The sequence below is a fragment of the Somniosus microcephalus genome, chromosome 4 (genome assembly GCF_052327205.1).
Source record: "Somniosus microcephalus isolate GS21.2 chromosome 4, FLI_Smic_1.0, whole genome shotgun sequence".
Lineage (NCBI taxonomy): Eukaryota > Metazoa > Chordata > Chondrichthyes > Squaliformes > Somniosidae > Somniosus > Somniosus microcephalus.
This window is the reverse complement of record NC_140990.1, coordinates 216,449,227-216,466,769: the sequence shown is the minus strand read 5'-3', so window position 1 is coordinate 216,466,769 and position 17,543 is coordinate 216,449,227. Positions and strand designations below refer to the sequence as shown.

Genomic DNA, 17,543 nt, shown 5'->3' with positions numbered 1-17,543 from the left:
GGTGAGAACGGGGTCAAGTAGGTTAATTACTTGCGTTGCTTCACTCACTACCTGGCGCAGGCCTAGGCTGGCAGCTGTGTCTTTCAGGACTCGGCCAGCTTGGTCATTGAAGTCTGCCACTCAAGAGTATATTCTGTGCCCTTGCTTCCCTCAGAGCTTAATGTTCAACATGGAAGAGTACTGATTCATCAGCTGAGGGAGGGGGTGGTAGATGGTGATTGGCAGGAGATTTCCTTGCCCATGAAGCCATGAGCCCTCATGGGGTCTGAAATCAATGTTGAGGACAACCAGGGCCATTCCCACCTGACTGTATATCACTGGGCCTTCACCTCTGGTGGGTCTATCCCAGTATATGGAGTTAGGTCACAGATCTCCTTAGAGCAGAGAAGGCTAAGAGGAGATTTGATAGAGGTGTTTAAAATCATGAAGGGTTTAGATAGAGTAAATAAAGAGAAACTGTTTCCAATGGCTGAAGGGTTGATAATGAGAGGGCACAGATTTAAGGTGATTGGCAAAAGAACCAGAGGTGACTTAAGGAAAAACATTTTTACGCAACCAGTGGTTACAATTTGGAATGCACTGCCTGAAAGATTCAATAGTGGCCTTCAAAAGGGAATTGGATAAATACTTGAAGGAGAAAAAATTGCAGGGATATAGGGAAAGAGCAGAGGAGTGGGATTTTTAAAAATTCGTTCCTGGGATGTGGGCGTCACTGGCAAGGCCAGCATTTATTGCCCATCCCTAATTGCCCTCGAGAAGGTTAACTGGATTGCTCTTCGAAACAGCTAGCGCAGACTCGATGAGCAGAATGGCCTCCTTCTGTACTGTACGCTTCTATGATCAGCCATGATCTCACTGAATGGCGGAACAGGCTCGAGGGGCTAAATGGCTTACTCTTGTTCCTATCTCACTGCTGCGACAGGACATAACCATGGATGGCAATGGAAGAGTCTGGGCTGCTGGCTGATAGATATGATTCCATGAGTATGACAACGTCAGGCTGTTGCTCAACTAGTCTGTGGGGCAACTCTCCCAAATTGGGCACCATGTTAGTGAGGAGGACTTTTCAGGGTTGACTGGATTTACCGTAGTCTTATCCTGATATGATGCCTAGGTCATTTCCGATAGGTCGATCCGATTTTGTAGCTATTGTTTACAATTGGGTCCCTTCAGAGGGCATTAAAGAGTCAACCACATAGTGTACAAGTCACATGTAGACCAGACTGGGCAGTCAACCAGTTAGGTTTTTATGACAATCTGGTAAATGTTGTGGTTATTTTTCTGGTGCTAGCCCATAAATTACCAGATTTATTGAATACAATTTCACAACTTGCTGAGGTGAGATTTGAACTGACAACCACTGGGCTGAAGTATCCATACAAGCTCTAATTTCCACCTAAGAATTGAACTTGCAGTACCTTTTGAATAACAGAAAATAGCCTGTTTGATATTGTCTTGCTCAAGGGACATTTCAGCCAATTTCACCCACTCCTCTGGGTCGCTGGGATTCAGATGAGCTGCAATTAGTCCAAACTGCAATGATTTCTCCATGTCTCCTTGATCCTCATAAATCATTGCAAGAGTCGAAAAGGGCTCATAGGCAAGAGGAGCTAGAAAAAAGAAAGCAAAGTGATGAGATATGTATCAAAAGTGAGAATGTTTTAACCAGTACATGAACAGTTATTTCATTGTCTGTGTTGTCTACATGTAAGTAGTCTATTACAGTAAACTGTCCATAACATCGCAATACCTTTTACATTCCAACTTTTTAAATACAGGAAAAATAATCTCCATCCAAATTATATTTGAAGAGCCTTAATGAAATAAACAGAATATGTATGGGCCATATAAATTTCAGTAGTGACGAACACCTACATAAGTCATGACAGTTACAAGATCATCACCAGTGATATGATGCAACAGACTTGCCCAATGTAGATCCTTATTGTCACTTGATTTGTGAAGTAAAAGGTATAATCTAAAACAAAATAATAATTTAGAATTCTTTTTAACTAAGTGTAGCAAATTTTGATTTTGAAACATTTTCTTCAATTGAATGTAATCCTTAAAGGTCCGACAATGGCCTGTATTTGTCTCCAAAATAAGCCCTGAACTTTTAATATAATAAAAAACTGCGAGATGGCTGGCTTACATAATTCTAAGTCTAGGTGTTGCCACGTTTCACCAATTAGCCACCTGCTACTTGTTAAAAGTACTGAGCAGTGGGGAGGGGGAAGGGTGCTCAGAGCAACGGCTAAGCGACTAACCATGTTTCAGTACACATCCTCAGGAATGTCAGCATAACACAGCAAGATTTTTTTCTGTTTTGTTTTAAATTTGCTTGCATTTTGCATGTGAAACTCCAGAGTACAGCTTTAAATTTCAAATTCTATTTGTCATGAAATAACTGATGCACTTTCTCCCATGACATCTAAGTGAGTTTTAACCATAACATAGCCAAGACATACCAACAGGAGGACTGTACAGCGTCTGCAGTTCTCACAAACAGGACAGGGGCATGGGCTCTACAATTGGTCTCACCACCCTCAGTTTAGTGGGGGGGGGGGGGGGGGGGGGGGGAGGAAAAGAAGCCAGGGTTACCCAGTGACAACTGATGAAAGTGTGCATGTGGGATTCTGCCATGGATAAGATCAGGTTAAGCTCTGGTGTCCACCATCACCTTTCCCTGCACCCCACCACCCCACCCCCCCCCACAGTTGAATAGCCTGCTGATATTCATTGTCAAGGCACACATGAATAATACAATAAAACGTGGCAAGGAAAGTTTAAAAATATATATATATAATAATGAAACCCAATGCAAAATGGTCGAATTTGCAGATACCAAACTTGGACGGGCAGTGGAGACAGCTCAGAAATTACAAAATTAATTGGATAAAATAAGAAAGTTGGCCAAGAAATGGCAAACAAAATTTAATGCGGATAAGTGTAAAGTATTGCAAATAGGAAGAAAAGAAAAATAAGGGACACACATACTCTATGAATGGTGTTGAAATAGCTAAAGATGAAGCCAAAAGAGATCTAGGAGTCTTCGTATACAAGACATTGAACAGGTCCAATCAATACAGAGCAGCAATCAACAAAGGCAATGGAATGTTGAACTACAGAACCAAAACATTAAGTCAGAGGAAGACGTGATCAAACTGTACAGGTGCGCTACCACACCTCGAGTATCGCATCCAGGTCGGAACGCTGTGACAAAAGGAAGACATTCAAGCCCTGGAAGCAGTGCAGCAAAGAACCACAAGGCTAATCTCGAGTGTCAAAGGTCTGCGTTATGAGGGCAGACTGGAGAAACATCAGCTTTTCAACCTGGAAATAAGGCATCTGAGAGGTGATGTGTTAAGGGAAGGAAAGGGTAAATCTGAAACATTACTCTAAGCTAAATTACGAAAGTAGAACAAGGGAATATAGATTCAAACTAGTAAAAGATAAATTAGGACTGATATCAGGAAATTCTTCTTCACACAAAAAATAAACAACTTATGGAATGAACTTCCAAAAAAAGTACTGGAGACAGAAACCCTGGAATCTTTTAAGAAACAACTGAAATGGAATGAGGGGAACTTTAGAATCTTTCTGAATAAATAGATGAATAAGATGGGCCAAATGGCCTTCCTCATCCATAACTATCTTGTGAACATGCACTTAGGTCTCAATATAAATCTGTACATCAATTCTTAGGCACAGTATGACTACACAATTTAATAATATGGCAAAGTATATGTGGCGCCTATAAATTATAAATTCGGTCCAGAGATTATAGAACAAAGATTTTCTGAATGCTGGATAAAACAAGCAAACTGAATGGATTCTGTTTTCTGGAGAATGTAAAACACAAGAACAGTTGCGGAAAATCTTTCTATGAATTCTAACAATTTCCTTGCTTGATGGCAACATTCTAAATTCATACTTGGGTGTACCTTTCAGCAACTTCAATGAGTTTAGAGATCTATAACTTTGCAGACTAAAGTTTGACCTTCAAACAGTATATAAACAAAGCACTCTTGTACCTTGTCTAATGATTTCCATACACATCATCACAGCTTCTTCACGGTCTCCTCGCGCAAACCTGATATTAGCTTCTCCCATGAGACCTCTTAAAGCTTTAGGGAGTTTACTCCGAGGGCGCCTCTCCTAAAAGATTTTAGGGGTGAGGGAGAAAAGCAAAAAGATAAAAGTTAAAATCCAATTTTTCATATATATATGTGTGTGATCTATATCGTAGTTAAGATTGAAGCAATTTTTCCACATGTTGAGTGTTTGAACATTAATGAAGTCCAGAGTGCAAATAGGCCATTTGGCCCATCAAGCTCACTCCATGGTTATTCTATATCATGGACTTCAAGCATAGGCACCCCTCCACCAACCACCCCTAATTTAAGCAAAATCAAGTGCCTTTGCCTACCTCCCCAGAAAAAAAATCACAGTGCTATTAATATGTCTGTAACCCTCAAGGTTCCTTCTCAACAGATGCTAATCCAACTCCCATTTAATGGTCTCAATTAACCCCAAATCAACTGTCTTCTCTGGGAGACAATTCCACATTTCCACTATCTTGTAGGGAATTATTTTTTCCAATCTTTATCTTTGCTTAAAGCTTGTAAACTTTGTAATTGTGTCGACTTGTCCTGTCTTCATTGCTCAAGTTAAATAGCTGCTTACTTCAAGCATATCCATATCTTTCATTATTTTCAACCATGTACCATGCCTTTTCTAAATCTTCTATTCTCCAGCAAAAATAAGTTTAGTCACTTGAACCTTTCTTCATAACTTATAAGGTCTGGAATCATCCTGGTCGCTTATGCAAACCCTTTCTAATGCACCTACATCCTTTATGAGGCAGAGTGCCCAGAACTACACACCATAGTCCAGAATTGGCCTCACCATATTAATAATTTACCATAAATAATCTGGCATACAATAAAATATATAAAGCTTGGGATGACAGCAAAAGGTTTCCTAAAGTTATCGGTTTTAAAGGTTTACAAAATAAAGAGCAATGGATATTTGGGAGAGATTCCTAAGCAGTAATTCAGAGAACAATTCCAGATAACATCAAAGGTTTATAAATTCCAAACTTCAGACTAAAGTCTCAAATCATACCACAGTATCTATTGTTGCTAATAATACATATAGTATATAGTTTACATTTCTGTACCCATTAGCATTTTGTATAGACACTAGCTATCAGTGTGCTCCATGTCCCAGTTAATTTTAAATCTTAAAAGAAGAAATACGTGTAATATCAATCAATATTCTTGTGACATTCAATTAAAGAAATCAGATCCTAATCCTTGGCAAATTAAATTGTGCAATATCACTTCACTTTCTTGTCAAAACACATGAACTTATTTCAGAGTTGGGATGTTGCTGAAAAACCATTCAAGCTTTGCTCTCTACTTTAAATTATCTCAAACCCTCAATACTTGCAGCGCGTGCAGGCTATAAGTGATGTTCCATATAAACATATAGGCCCAGTAATTCGGGTCCCAACGCGTGAGTAAGCACCATGTACTCACGCGTGGGCCCGATGGAAGTGCCGGTTTTCAGCATGCACAGCGCATGCGCGGGAAACCGGCATTTCCTTTCCTCTGAACCAAGGGGTTCAGAGGTGGAACGCGTGTGCGCAGGAGTCTGCACGTGCGCGCTGAAATTCCTTTTTTTTTTTTTTTTATACAGGATTGCCCGTGCAATAAGGCCTCCAGTTTTTACACGAGAAAAAAGCAGACGTAAGTACTTAGTTTTAAAAGGTAAGCGGTCTATTAATTAAAGCTAGAAATTTTTTTCCACAGGTTTATTATTTTTAAAGACTTTACAGTAAGGTAAGTGTATTTTTAGACACGATTTTTTAAAAAATTATTTTTTTCAAAAATTTGATTAATTGTTTAAATTCGTTTTTTACAGTTATTAATAGTTCATTTAATTAGTGGGATTTTTAAAAACTTTTATTTGAAGTTTAAGTACTGTTTTGGGCGCCCGGAGTTTTCATGAGTTTGATAGTTCTTACTATCAAACTCATGAATGAACTTTTGCAACCTCCGATTGGTTGCCCAGTGCTCACGTGATCCCAGCAGGCTCATCGAACTAACTACGCCGCTGGATCACGCAAACACAGCGCGCCGGGAGCTGAACCGGGCCACTGACAGGATATCCACGCAGGGCCAGGCTTCAACTTCCACTGGTGTCCCATCAGCATAGACGGGACACCAGTGGAAGTCGTCAGTTGCTTCCGATTCCTGGGTCTGCAGATCTCTGATGACCTGGCCTGGAACCATAATACTGAGGCTATGCTGAAGAAGGCACACCAGCGCCTTTACCCTCTACAGTGCCTGAGGAAATGCGGCATAAGCACACAGTGGCTTGTGAACTTTTACCGCAGCACCATAGAGAGTGTCTTGACGAGTGGTGTCAATGTGTGGTATGGTAACACCACTGCACGGAACAAGAAAGCCATCCAGAGAGTTGTGAATACGGCAGAAAAGATCATCGGGTGCGCACTTCCGTCCATCGAGGAGATCCTCCAGACCAGGTGCCGGAACAAGGCCCGCTCTATCATCCAGGACCCCAATCATCCTGGGCACAAACTGTTCTCCCTCCTGCGGTGCGGACGTCGGTACCGCAGCATCCGAACCAGGACCAGCAGGTTTAAGAACAGTTTCTATCCACAGGCAGTGCTAATCGCATTGCCCCATATATTATAGTTATATGTTTATGTAAATATATATATTATATACTTATATTACCATATATTTATCATATTACATTACTATTATTTCCAGTGGTAATTGAGGCTTTTTTGCACTATTCATCATATCCTGCAACTTGGACTGTTATTGCTATACTTTTTGCTTATTTGCTTATTGTTTTTATTTATACTTGTTTTTATTTTTTTGCTTTTATATTATATGCTTGTATTGTGGGAGTGAGTGGGGAGTAAGCATTCCATTGTACTAGTTACATATGGCAATAAAATGATCTTGAATCTTTGAATCTTGAATCAACTGTCGGCACGCTATGTAAGTGTAGGTCGGGGGCTTGCACCCGCGGGAAGCCCCCGACACCAATTTCTGGGCCATAGTCATTTTTCTAGAACCAAATTTAGATCATCAATTAATAAACTTACAGCAATTACATCATAATTATTATTGCTTAAGGGACAAAGTGATCACGTATCAAATGCACCAAATATCTTTGCTGTCATGTCCATAACATCTGTGAGAAAAAAATGCAATGAAGTGAAATAAACAGATATATGTAGGTGGTACTGTGAGTGTCATGTTTTGGGCCTCTAACTTATGCGGGACTCCCCTTAATATTACATGACTGTCAATAAACTACTGTTTATCTGCTTATTTGAACTTTCAGTGTAATTCTGAATATTTACTGCTATGTGGCATTGCACCGATACATTTGCTAGAGCACTGTGGACATCTTAGTAAAGGTGAGTGAGTGTTCTTCGCTTTGTCCAGGCCTTGCGGTCCATCCTGCCTACAAAAATAATTTATGAACCTCGCCTAACATCACCCTGACAGCTCCAAAGGCCCTGCCATATTTTTCCTGAAGGCCTTTGTGATCCTCAAAGACACTTGCAGAATGGGTGTGTAATTGGCAAATGAACTTCCACATAGGTAAGTGTGAGGTAATACATTTTGGTAGGAAAAATAAGGAGGCCACATACTCCTTGGAAAATAAGTGTCTAAACGGGGTAGAGGAACAGAGGGATCTGGGGGTACAGATACACAGATCACTAAAAGTAGCGACACAGGTTAATAAGGCCATTAAAAAAAGCAAACAAAACACTGGGGTTCATTTCTAGAGTGAGAGTTGAAAAGCAGAGAAGTTGTTAAACTTGTATCGAACCTTGGTTAGACCACACTTGGAGTTCTGTGAACAGTTCTGGTCTCCATATTATAAAAAGAATATCGATGCACTGGAGAAGGTGCAAAAAAGATTTACAAGGATGATACCAGAACTGAGAGGTTATATCTATCAGGAAAGATTGAACAAGCTGGGGCTCTTTTCTCTAGAAAAGAGAAGACTGAAGGGTGACTTGATAAAGGTCTTCAAGATTATGAAAGGGTTTGATAGGGTAAATGTAGAGAAGAACTTTCCACTTGCGGGCGAGACCAGAACTAGGAGCCATAATTATAAGATAGTCACTAATAAATCCAATAGGAAATTCACAAAAAACTTCTTTAGCCAGAGAGTGGTTCGAATATGGAACTCACTGCCACATGGAGCAGTTGAGGCAACTGGCATAGATGCATTCAAGGGTAAGCTAGATGAGCACACGAGGTAGAAAGAAATATGTTGATGGGGTTAGATGAAGAGGGGTGGGAGGAGGCTTGTGTTGAGCATAAATATCGGCATGGACCTGTTGGGCAAAATGACCTGTTTTTGTGCTGTAAATACTTTCTAACACTTTGTAATCCTGGGCCCTGGAACCAACCTCAGCCCAACAGCCCTCAAGAACGACAGTGTAAGCTGACAGATGTCCCGAGTCTAGGCCGGACACTCCACCTAACCCTTGTGAAACCTCTTCTGATGGCTCCGCCGCTCCAGCCCAATAGCCTTCCCAAATTCCAGCCCAATGAGCTGCCTCAGCATTTCGGAGTTGGCCCTGCTTATTTTCAAACCTACAGACTTCTGTACTTACCAATCACCAGTGGCATGTCAAGTTGAACTGGAGCCAGAGGTTGTCCACAATGAAGAGTAATAGCATCTCTGTGTGCAAGAGAACAATATGCTCCTGACATCAGAGGTGTAAAATATATAAAGCTTGTTCCAGTGCAATGACTCGCAGTTTACTTTGGGATATGATCTGGAATGGGGTGGGGACAGGGGTGTTGATGTTTGTGTTTATGTTTGTGTCTTTATATTACCGAAATACAGCAATAAACAGATTACTGCAGCTAGTCTTTCTATTAACAAGTATAAGTACAAAGGCCTAGAAATTCAGTTGGGCGCGCCAGCCGTTAGCGCCTTAGGGGGAGTAGATCTCGAGCGCTAGGCGCTTATCGCCCGGGCGCAGCGCGATCTGCGCCTCTCCCCAACTTCAGGACACATTTAGCGCCGGCGCAAAGTCTTAGCGCACGCCCTGCTGCGCGCGCAGATCATGACGTCATATAATAGTGCAACGCCCTTTGTGCGCCCCAAACCGGAACTTCACTCGCGCCGGCCCATTGTGCGCCGGGCGTTCCGAGCGACTGTGAAGTGGAACGGTACACAGGCCAGCCGGGCTGGGGGGGAGCGCTAATTAAAGGGCACTTACCCAGCAGTATAAAGGCCAGCCATTTTGCAGCATTCACTCTTGTGCAACGGTTTTTTGGACAGAGACCAAGGAGGAGAGTTTACTGGTTTGGACCAACACTTGGACAGGTATTTTTGGCTCAGGCCAGAGCTTACCAATTATCTTAGCCTTCATTCAGAGCTCAGTGTTTGCCAGCATATAATGGGGGCTGCATTGGGTGGCAACGCTGAATTTCAGCCTTATGCCAGAAGGGCTTACAGACGCCGTGAGAGAGTGGCAGCCCTGGCTAGACGCAGAGGGGGCAACAGGCGTCGCCAACTGAGGCCTTACCCACGCAGGGTATACCGCCAGCAGACCTCCTATCTGACCATGTCTGCCGCGATGTGTGTTAGGAGGCTGCGATTCCGAAGGGAGGTGGTTGCAGACATCTGCCGGCTGCTTCAGAGAGATCTGCAGCCACAGCTGAGGCGCAGGACGTCTCTGTCGGTGGCAGTGAAGGTGACGGTGGCTCTCAACTTCTATGCCTCCGGCTCCTTCCAATCCGCTACTGGGGACATCGCTAACATCTCCCAGTTCGCCGTGCATTGCTGCATCCGCCAGGTGACCGAAGCCCTTTTCAGAAGGAGACATCAATTCATCTCCTTCCCCATGACCCTGGACAAGCAGCAGCAGCGTGCACTGGGATTTGCAAGAATAGCGGGCTTCCCCATGTTGCAGGGCGCCATCGACTGCACGCATATGGCTTTGCGGGCACCTCTTGAGCATGCCGAGGATTACCGCAACCGGAAAGGCTACCATTCCCTCAATGTACAGCTGGTGTGTGACCACAGGCAGCGCATCCTAGCTGTCAATGCCCGCTTTCCAGGCAGCAGCCACGATGCCTTTATCCTGCGACAGACAACTGTGGCTGACATGTTCCAGGCACAGCCTCCCCCAAGAGGATGGCTTATCGGGGACAAAGGCTATCCTTTGTGTACCTGGCTCATGACTCCGCTCCGCGCGCCCACGACCCCTGCTGAAGAGGCATACAATGAGAGCCATCAAGCGACGAGGAACCTCATAGAACAAACAATCGGCGTGCTCAAGCAACGGTTCCGCTGTCTCGATCGCTCCGGGGGAGCCCTCCAGTATTCGCAGGATCGAGTCTCCCAATTCGTCGTCGTTTGCTGCATGCTGCACAACCTGGCTATCCGCAGGACTCAGGCACTGCCACCTCACGTTGGACCACCACCTCAGGAGGAGGAGCAGGAGGACGACGAGGACCAGCCCAGGAGGGACGCACAAGGTCCAAGGGCCGCCCGTCGTCGGCTTATTGAACATCACTTCTAGGCCCCCTGTCAGGGAATGGCTTGCGCCAATGATAGAACATGATTGCAGCCGCTCCGCAAGCCCGCAGCCGGTTAAGGCAACAAACACTTCAAAGATCAAACATGGACAATGTGAATAAATAAAATGCTTTATTGTACAAACTCTGGGCCCTTCCCACATGAAAACCAAAAACAGAGGAAACCCACAAAAAACACTCAAACACATTACTTGCTCCCACAACCTGGGGAGGATTAACAAAATAGGGCAACTAAAATGGCCGTCATTGTCGGCCTTTGTCCAAAACAAACATCACATCATCGGCCTTCAAAAAACTAACATCCAATTCTCGGCCTCAAGAAACAAACACAAATGGCCACACATTCGAATATTTGGCCCGCTAGGGCGGTGCCTTGGCCATCTTTGGCTGGCCCCTGCCCGCCCTGCTGCTCCGCCTCAAAGTAAGGCCATTGGCTGCTGCAAGGCTGGGGGCAGGCTCCTGAGGGGCACATGTCGTGACGGCAGATGCCCTTGGGGGTCGGCCTAGTCGAGGTCTGGGCGTCGAGCGGCCGGCTGTTGATTGCTGCAGCTGTGGCTGGCCAGCATCAGTCGCTGCAGCAGCTCCTGGCAGCTCCACTGGGGGAGTGGCAGTGGCGGCTGGAGGAATGGCGGCAAGCTGGCGGATGGCAGGCGCTCGCTGGTCGCCTGAGACACTGGCAGTCGCCCGGGCCAGCACTGCAGCATGCGCACCAATCTGCCGAGGGACAGACCGATGTGCTGCTGCAGCGCGCCGGGTGCCCTGGCGATGCCTGGCTGACACAGCGAGTGTGGCAGCAGTGAGTGCCCATGTTGACCTGTTCACTGCCCGCAGCAGAGCAGCCAGTGACTGGACGGCACCACTAATCACCTGGCCAGTCACTGCAAGATCTGCCCGGTATTCCGCCCGACTGGTGGCCTCTAAGGGCCCGAACTCGGCCACACTCCGAGAGAGGGAATCGATGGACTCAGGCAATCGTGACACTACCGCCATGAGCTCCGTGTGCCGGCGCTCCGAGTCCGCGGACAAGTCTTCGAGGCCTTCCATCTCCTCGGCGAAGAGCATCTCCTGACTGGAGGCCGGACTCTCCCTCTGGGGAGAAGGCCGCCGAGCTGCCCGACCCTTCCTGCGTTGCTGGAGGCCGCTGGGCCCAGCAATTGGACTCCCCTCTGACGCATCCCCCCTCTGGGGAGAAGGCCACCGAGCTTCCACCCCCCCTCCCGCCTTTCTGCAGCACGCAGGTTCCAGGAGCTCCCCTCCCCTTCGACACTTCCGCCACGCTGCCCTCCAGGGAAGACGTGTCCCCTACATTGGCCTGGGTGGCCGCGGCTGAGGGTTCCCCTGATGGGCCACCTTCCTCTTGCTCCTCCTCCTGCTCCTCCTCGGAGGGTCTGTCACTGGCAAGTTGAGGGACCTCCTCTTGACCATCTGAAAGCAGGAAGGCACAAGAGTAGCTTTAGAGTGAGGAGAGGGCGTCAGTGCGGGATGCATGAGTGGTGGCATTCAGCGCATTGGTCGGACAGTGGCAAAGGATGTAGATCTGATGCGCAAGTGGGACGAGAGAGGTGCAAAAGGTGATGTCCTTACCATTGCTTCCCAGAACAGGGTCGGCATCTCCACATGCAACGGGCCCAATCACCCGGCGACCCATGAGGCGCTCCACGCGATGTTGCAGGTCGGTCAGTGGCTGGAAATGGGGTCGTCCTCCCCCGGTCACAGTCCGGCTCCTGCGATTATTCGCCAGCTTGGCCTGCAAGAGAAAGGACGGCCTCTAAGTACAGTGTGTCGCCGTGATCTTGTGTGCACTGCCTCCCATGGTGGAATAGCCTGGCCAGTGTGTCGCCATGATCTGCTGTGCACTGCCTCCCATGGTGGAATAGCCTGGCCAGTGTGTCGCCATGATCTGCTGTGCACTGCCTCCCATGGTGGAATAGCCTGGCCAGTGTGTCGCCATGATCTGCTGTGCATTGCCTCCCATGGTGGAATAGCCTGGCCAGTGTGTCGCCATGATCTGCTGTGCACTGCCGCCCATGGTGGAATAGCCTGGCCAGTGTGTCGCCATGATCTGCTGTGCACTGCCTCCCATGGTGGAATAGCTTGGCCAGTGTGTTCAGTGCAGAATGTGCAATTGATGCTCATGCCTGTGCCATAGCTGCTGGATGAAGGCTGGCCATTAGAGCTTTCAGGTCCCTTTGCCCATAATGTGAGGTGCACATGCAAGGATGAGGAGGTCATTGGAAAGGGTACTCACCCTGACAATGCGTGTGAGGTCATTTATCTTTTTGCGGCATTGGGCACCGGTCCTGGGGACGTCGCTGTTGGCTGACAGCTTGGTGGCGACATGCCTCCAGGCTCTCCTGTAGACGCGGACCGTCGCCTTCTTGCCATTGTCCGGGTACAAAACATGGCGCCTCTTCTCCACAGCAGCAAGCAGCACACTCAGATCACGCTCTGAGAAGCGCTGCGCACGTTCACAGGCCTTCTCCATGTCTTCAAGCGCTATTTGGGTCCAGCAGCAGTGTTCAGGCCTAGCTGGAGGGCTCCACTATCCAGGGCATGGCAGCAGACACAGTCAACCCTTCCCCCTTAAGAGCTGGCCGGCGCCAGGGTGTCTGCTGTCAGTCAGGAGATGGCCGCACCTGCGCTGCGCCCGGCCTAGGCGCTATCGATCACCACCTCCGGCTTAGCGCCCAGAGAGAGGCGTCCAACAGCAGTTTTAACGCTCGCCCGAACTAGTAGGGCGAAGCTAATGAATATCGGAGAAGTGGCCTAGATTTGGAGGCGGACGCTAACTTTAGCGGACGCCCCACTTTAGCGCCCCAAAAGTGGCGTCAATGAATTTCTAGGCCAAAGTTTCTACAGAAAAGGGGCTTGGATCATTTATTTGCTTTTGTAAAATCCATAGTAAAGATTCACTGCCAACTCTGTCAGTAAGCCTATGCTCCCAATATAAATTAGCAATAACATCTGATTTGTAAGAGACAACTGACCCCGCTGAGTTGCTGCATAGACAGGCCACCCTCTTTATCCACCTCTTCCAACCCCCTTTCTTCCTGTGGCCCATCTGTTTTGCTGGTGGTGTTTCATGCTAGGGTCTGGTTAATGGTATCAGCAGGATAGCTAGCTGAGGAAGACATTACAACTGAGCCAAATCTTGTCTTTGCCCACCATCAACACACAGACACGTCCAGCAGAGACTACTGGAAGGCAATTAGGAGTGAGAATCCCAGATGATATTTTTTTTCTTCAATGAACCCCAGCTGTAGTGTCTGTAACCTGTACCACCTTAAGAGGATACCTTAAGGTGATGGACTACTTTCTGATGGCTCCTGTACATTGTAGTACCGGTGGTGACCACACCGGTATATAAACCCTGTGGAGCAAAGTGTATTTCAGTTCAGCCCTGACCCTCAGTTACTAAAGACCTGTTTAAGTATTCTGTAGTCTGTGTCCAGTTATTCAGCATAACTACATTTGAAAGCACAGACTCAACAGTGGCGACGAGTCTGATCGTACCTAGCGGCAGTTTTGCATCCAAGGAAGCTTCGTCCTCAGAACGGGCGTCGAAAAGGGGCATCCGCCCTCAACATCCTGCTGAGCACTGCATCGCACGGGAGGCCATCGGGAACCCGGGTTGGTTTGCTGGCCACGAAGTCCACCATCAGCAACAGGCAGTGATCATCCCTTCTACGACAGTGGCGGGTAAGCCCGATCGAGCGGCACGGAGGGGAAGTCGGCCGAGTTGTCAGTGGGAGAAGGGGAGGGAAAACGAAGAAAAGGGCGGAGAACACGACCGCAGCCGGTGTCAGGGGCTGGACTGCAATCGGGGCAGAGACGCGCAGCAGCCAGAAAAGCGTTGATGTCCACGAGGACCGCGGGAGCGGCGGGGAATAAGAGCAGCAGTGTCGGGGGAAATAAAGGACCGCTGGGAGGCGAGAACGGCAACAGCGCGGTAATCGCCATTTTTAGTCGGCGGGGGAAAAAGACAAGCGCGGGAAAAGCCGCCAAGCGCGGGAAGCCGCCATTTTGAAAAATAAAATAAAATAAAGGAAACTTAACAAGGATGCCAAAAACGGGTAACATCACTGCTTTTGATAGCGATGTGGAAGATTGGGCTACTTATGTGGAACGCGTTGAAGTTTACTGTACAGCGAATGAGGTACCGGTGGATAAGAAAGCACTAACCCTATTAAACTCGATGGGTGCGAAGACGTACGGGTTATTAAGGCACCTTGTAACACCAGATAAACCGGTAGGAAAGAGTTTCGCGGATATTGTTACTATCCTGCAAGAGCATTTAAACCCCACGCCGCTGCTGATAGCGGAACGATTTAAATTTTACAAAAGAATTCAACTTAAAGAGGAAAGCAACGCTGAATTCTTAATCGAACTGCGCAAGTTATCAAAGTACTGTCAGTTCGGTACAGGACTAGCAGACGCTCTGAGAGATAAGTTTGTGTGTGGGCTACTAAGGGAAGGAACCCAGAAGCGACTGCTAGAGGAAAAGGATCTTACGCTGGACAAAGCTTTCAGCATTGCAGCATCGCACGAGGCAGCAGCACGAGGCACTGCAGAAATGCAGCAAAGGCCATTGGAATTCAGCACCAATGAAATGGCATTGGGCGCAGTAAAGTGCTATCGTTGCGGAAGGACAACGCATGACCAGAACCAGTGCTGGTTCAAAGATAAAGAATGCAGGCAATGTGGCAAACTTGGTCACATAGCGAGAGTATGCCGGTCAGGAAAGAAGACCAGCAGCAAAAAGTCGCCGCAGGAGAAGTACAAAAAAAGTACACAAGGTGACAGAGAACAGTTCGGATGAACAGAAGACGGATTCAGACTCCAGCAGTAAGGAACTGGGTTGTCTAAAAATACATAATGTGGGTAACACAGCAGACCACCAAACTATCTGGGTCATGCTTCGGATAGCAGGAGTCCAAGTGAAGATGGAATTGGACACTGGATCGGCATTGACGGTCATGAATAAGCAAGATTACAAAAGGTTATTCTCACACATTCCCCTGAGGGATACGGAGATTGTATTGAAAACATACACGGGGCAAAGAGTATACCCCATCGGAAAGATAAAGGTAAAGGTAGTCTACAATGGTAAAGAAAGTCAGGAAATGGACTTGTACGTGTTACCTGAGGGAGGTCCGCCACTACTGGGACGGGAATGGATCCGGAGAATAAATGTGGACTGGCATTCCTTACAAGCACTAACTGTAGATTCCTGTAAAGAGGACGACGTCAAACCTAAACGACTGTCCAAAATATTGGACGATGCTAAGGAGGTGTTCCAACAGGGACTGGGAACACTGAAAGGAATTACGGCAAACATCAAGGTTGAAGAACATGCAAACCCAAAATTTTTCAAATCCAGACCGGTACCTTATGCGATACGACCTGCTGTGGAAGCAGAGCTGGAAGGGCTAGAACGTTCAGGAGTACTGTCAAAGGTGGACTGGAGCGAATGGGCCACACCCATTGTTCCCGTCATGAAGCGTTCGTTGAGCAACAAGCCGGGCCCGGGAACCTGGGAAGGTTCGCATCCGTGACGATTTCAAGATCACTGTTAATCCGGTTCTTCACACGGTGCAATATCCGATTCCGCGGATTGAGGATATCTTCGCTTCGCTGTCTGGCGGGAAACACTTCACCAAGATAGACCTGGCACAGGCGTACCTACAGATGGAAGTTGATGAAGCGTCACGCCAGTATCTCACGATCAACACACATAAGGGCTTATATCGGTATAATAGACTGGTTTTTGGAGTGGCATCGGCTCCAGCGATTTGGCAAAGGGCCATGGAGCAGGTATTGCAGGGAATTCCAGGCACTCAATGCTACCTGGACGACATTCTGATTACAGGAGATGATGATAAGGAACACCTCGCGAATTTGGAGCAGGTGCTCACCAGATTGAAAGAATATGGACTCAGAGTTAATCGCCAGAAATGTGAGTTCTTTCAGAAGCGAATCTCGTACTGCGGCCATGTCATTGACCAGGAGGGGCTTCGTAAGTCACCTGACAAGATCGAAGCTGTTGTGAAAGCTCCCGCTCCGGAAAATGTATCCCAGTTGAGGTCGTTCCTTGGGTTGATTAACTATTACCACAAGTTTCTTCCAAATTTATCCACGGTGTTACACCCACTGAACGCTCTTTTGCAAATGAGAGTACCATGGAAGTGGAGCGAGGACTGTAAGCAGGCTTTTCAAAAAAGCAAGGCACTGATCACCTCTAAGGAAGTGTTGGCTCACTTTAACCCAACGCTGCCTATTCGCTTAGCTTGTGATGCTTCTCCATATGGTATCGGGGCAGTGCTCTCACATAAGTTGCCAAATGGCTTGGAAAGGCCAGTCGCGTTCGCATCCAGATCATTGACCTCCGCAGAGCGCAACTATGCTCAGATAGATAGGGAGGCTCTCAGTCTCGTGTGGGGAGTTAAGAAATTTAACCATTACCTGCAAGGCCAAAAGTTTACGCTGCTGACAGATCACCAGCCGTTGGTTTCCATTTTTAACCCTAAGAAGGGTGTTCCGGTTATGACGGCGCAGAGGCTTCAGAGATGGTCCCTTTTCCTAGGGGCACATCAATATGATATCGAATTCAAAGGTACAAAGCAACATGGTAATGCTGATGGGCTGTCGCGCCTGCCACTACCTACAGCGGAAGAGGCACCGGCAGTTGACCCTGTCGAGATATTTCACTCGACCATCATCGAATGCTTACCAGTCACCAATGTGAGTATTGAGAGAGAGACCAGAAACGACCCGACACTGTCTCGGGTCTACGATTTGACAGTGAAGGGATGGCCAGCACATGGCGAACCACTGTTACCTGCATTCTCAGCCAGACGAGAACAGCTGTCCGTCTGTCAAGGAACATTGATGTATGGAACAAGGGTGATTATTCCTCCTAAATTA

The 17,543-nt window shown here is 47.0% G+C and overlaps 1 protein-coding gene across 3 annotated transcripts in view; it reads right to left on the bottom strand.

Moving 5' to 3' along the window:
- gtf3c3 (general transcription factor IIIC, polypeptide 3) overlaps positions 1 to 17,543 on the bottom strand; it is a 75,057-nt gene that overhangs the window by 42,544 nt on the left and 14,970 nt on the right. For all 3 annotated transcript variants that reach the window (XM_085985824.1, XM_085985827.1, XM_085985826.1), the window contains exons 4-5: positions 4,035 to 4,158; positions 1,419 to 1,610 (exon numbers count right to left, since the gene is read on the bottom strand). In XM_085985824.1, the coding sequence (XP_085841950.1) occupies positions 1,419 to 1,610; positions 4,035 to 4,158 (316 nt within the window). The remainder of the gene's footprint in view (positions 1 to 1,418; positions 1,611 to 4,034; positions 4,159 to 17,543) is intronic.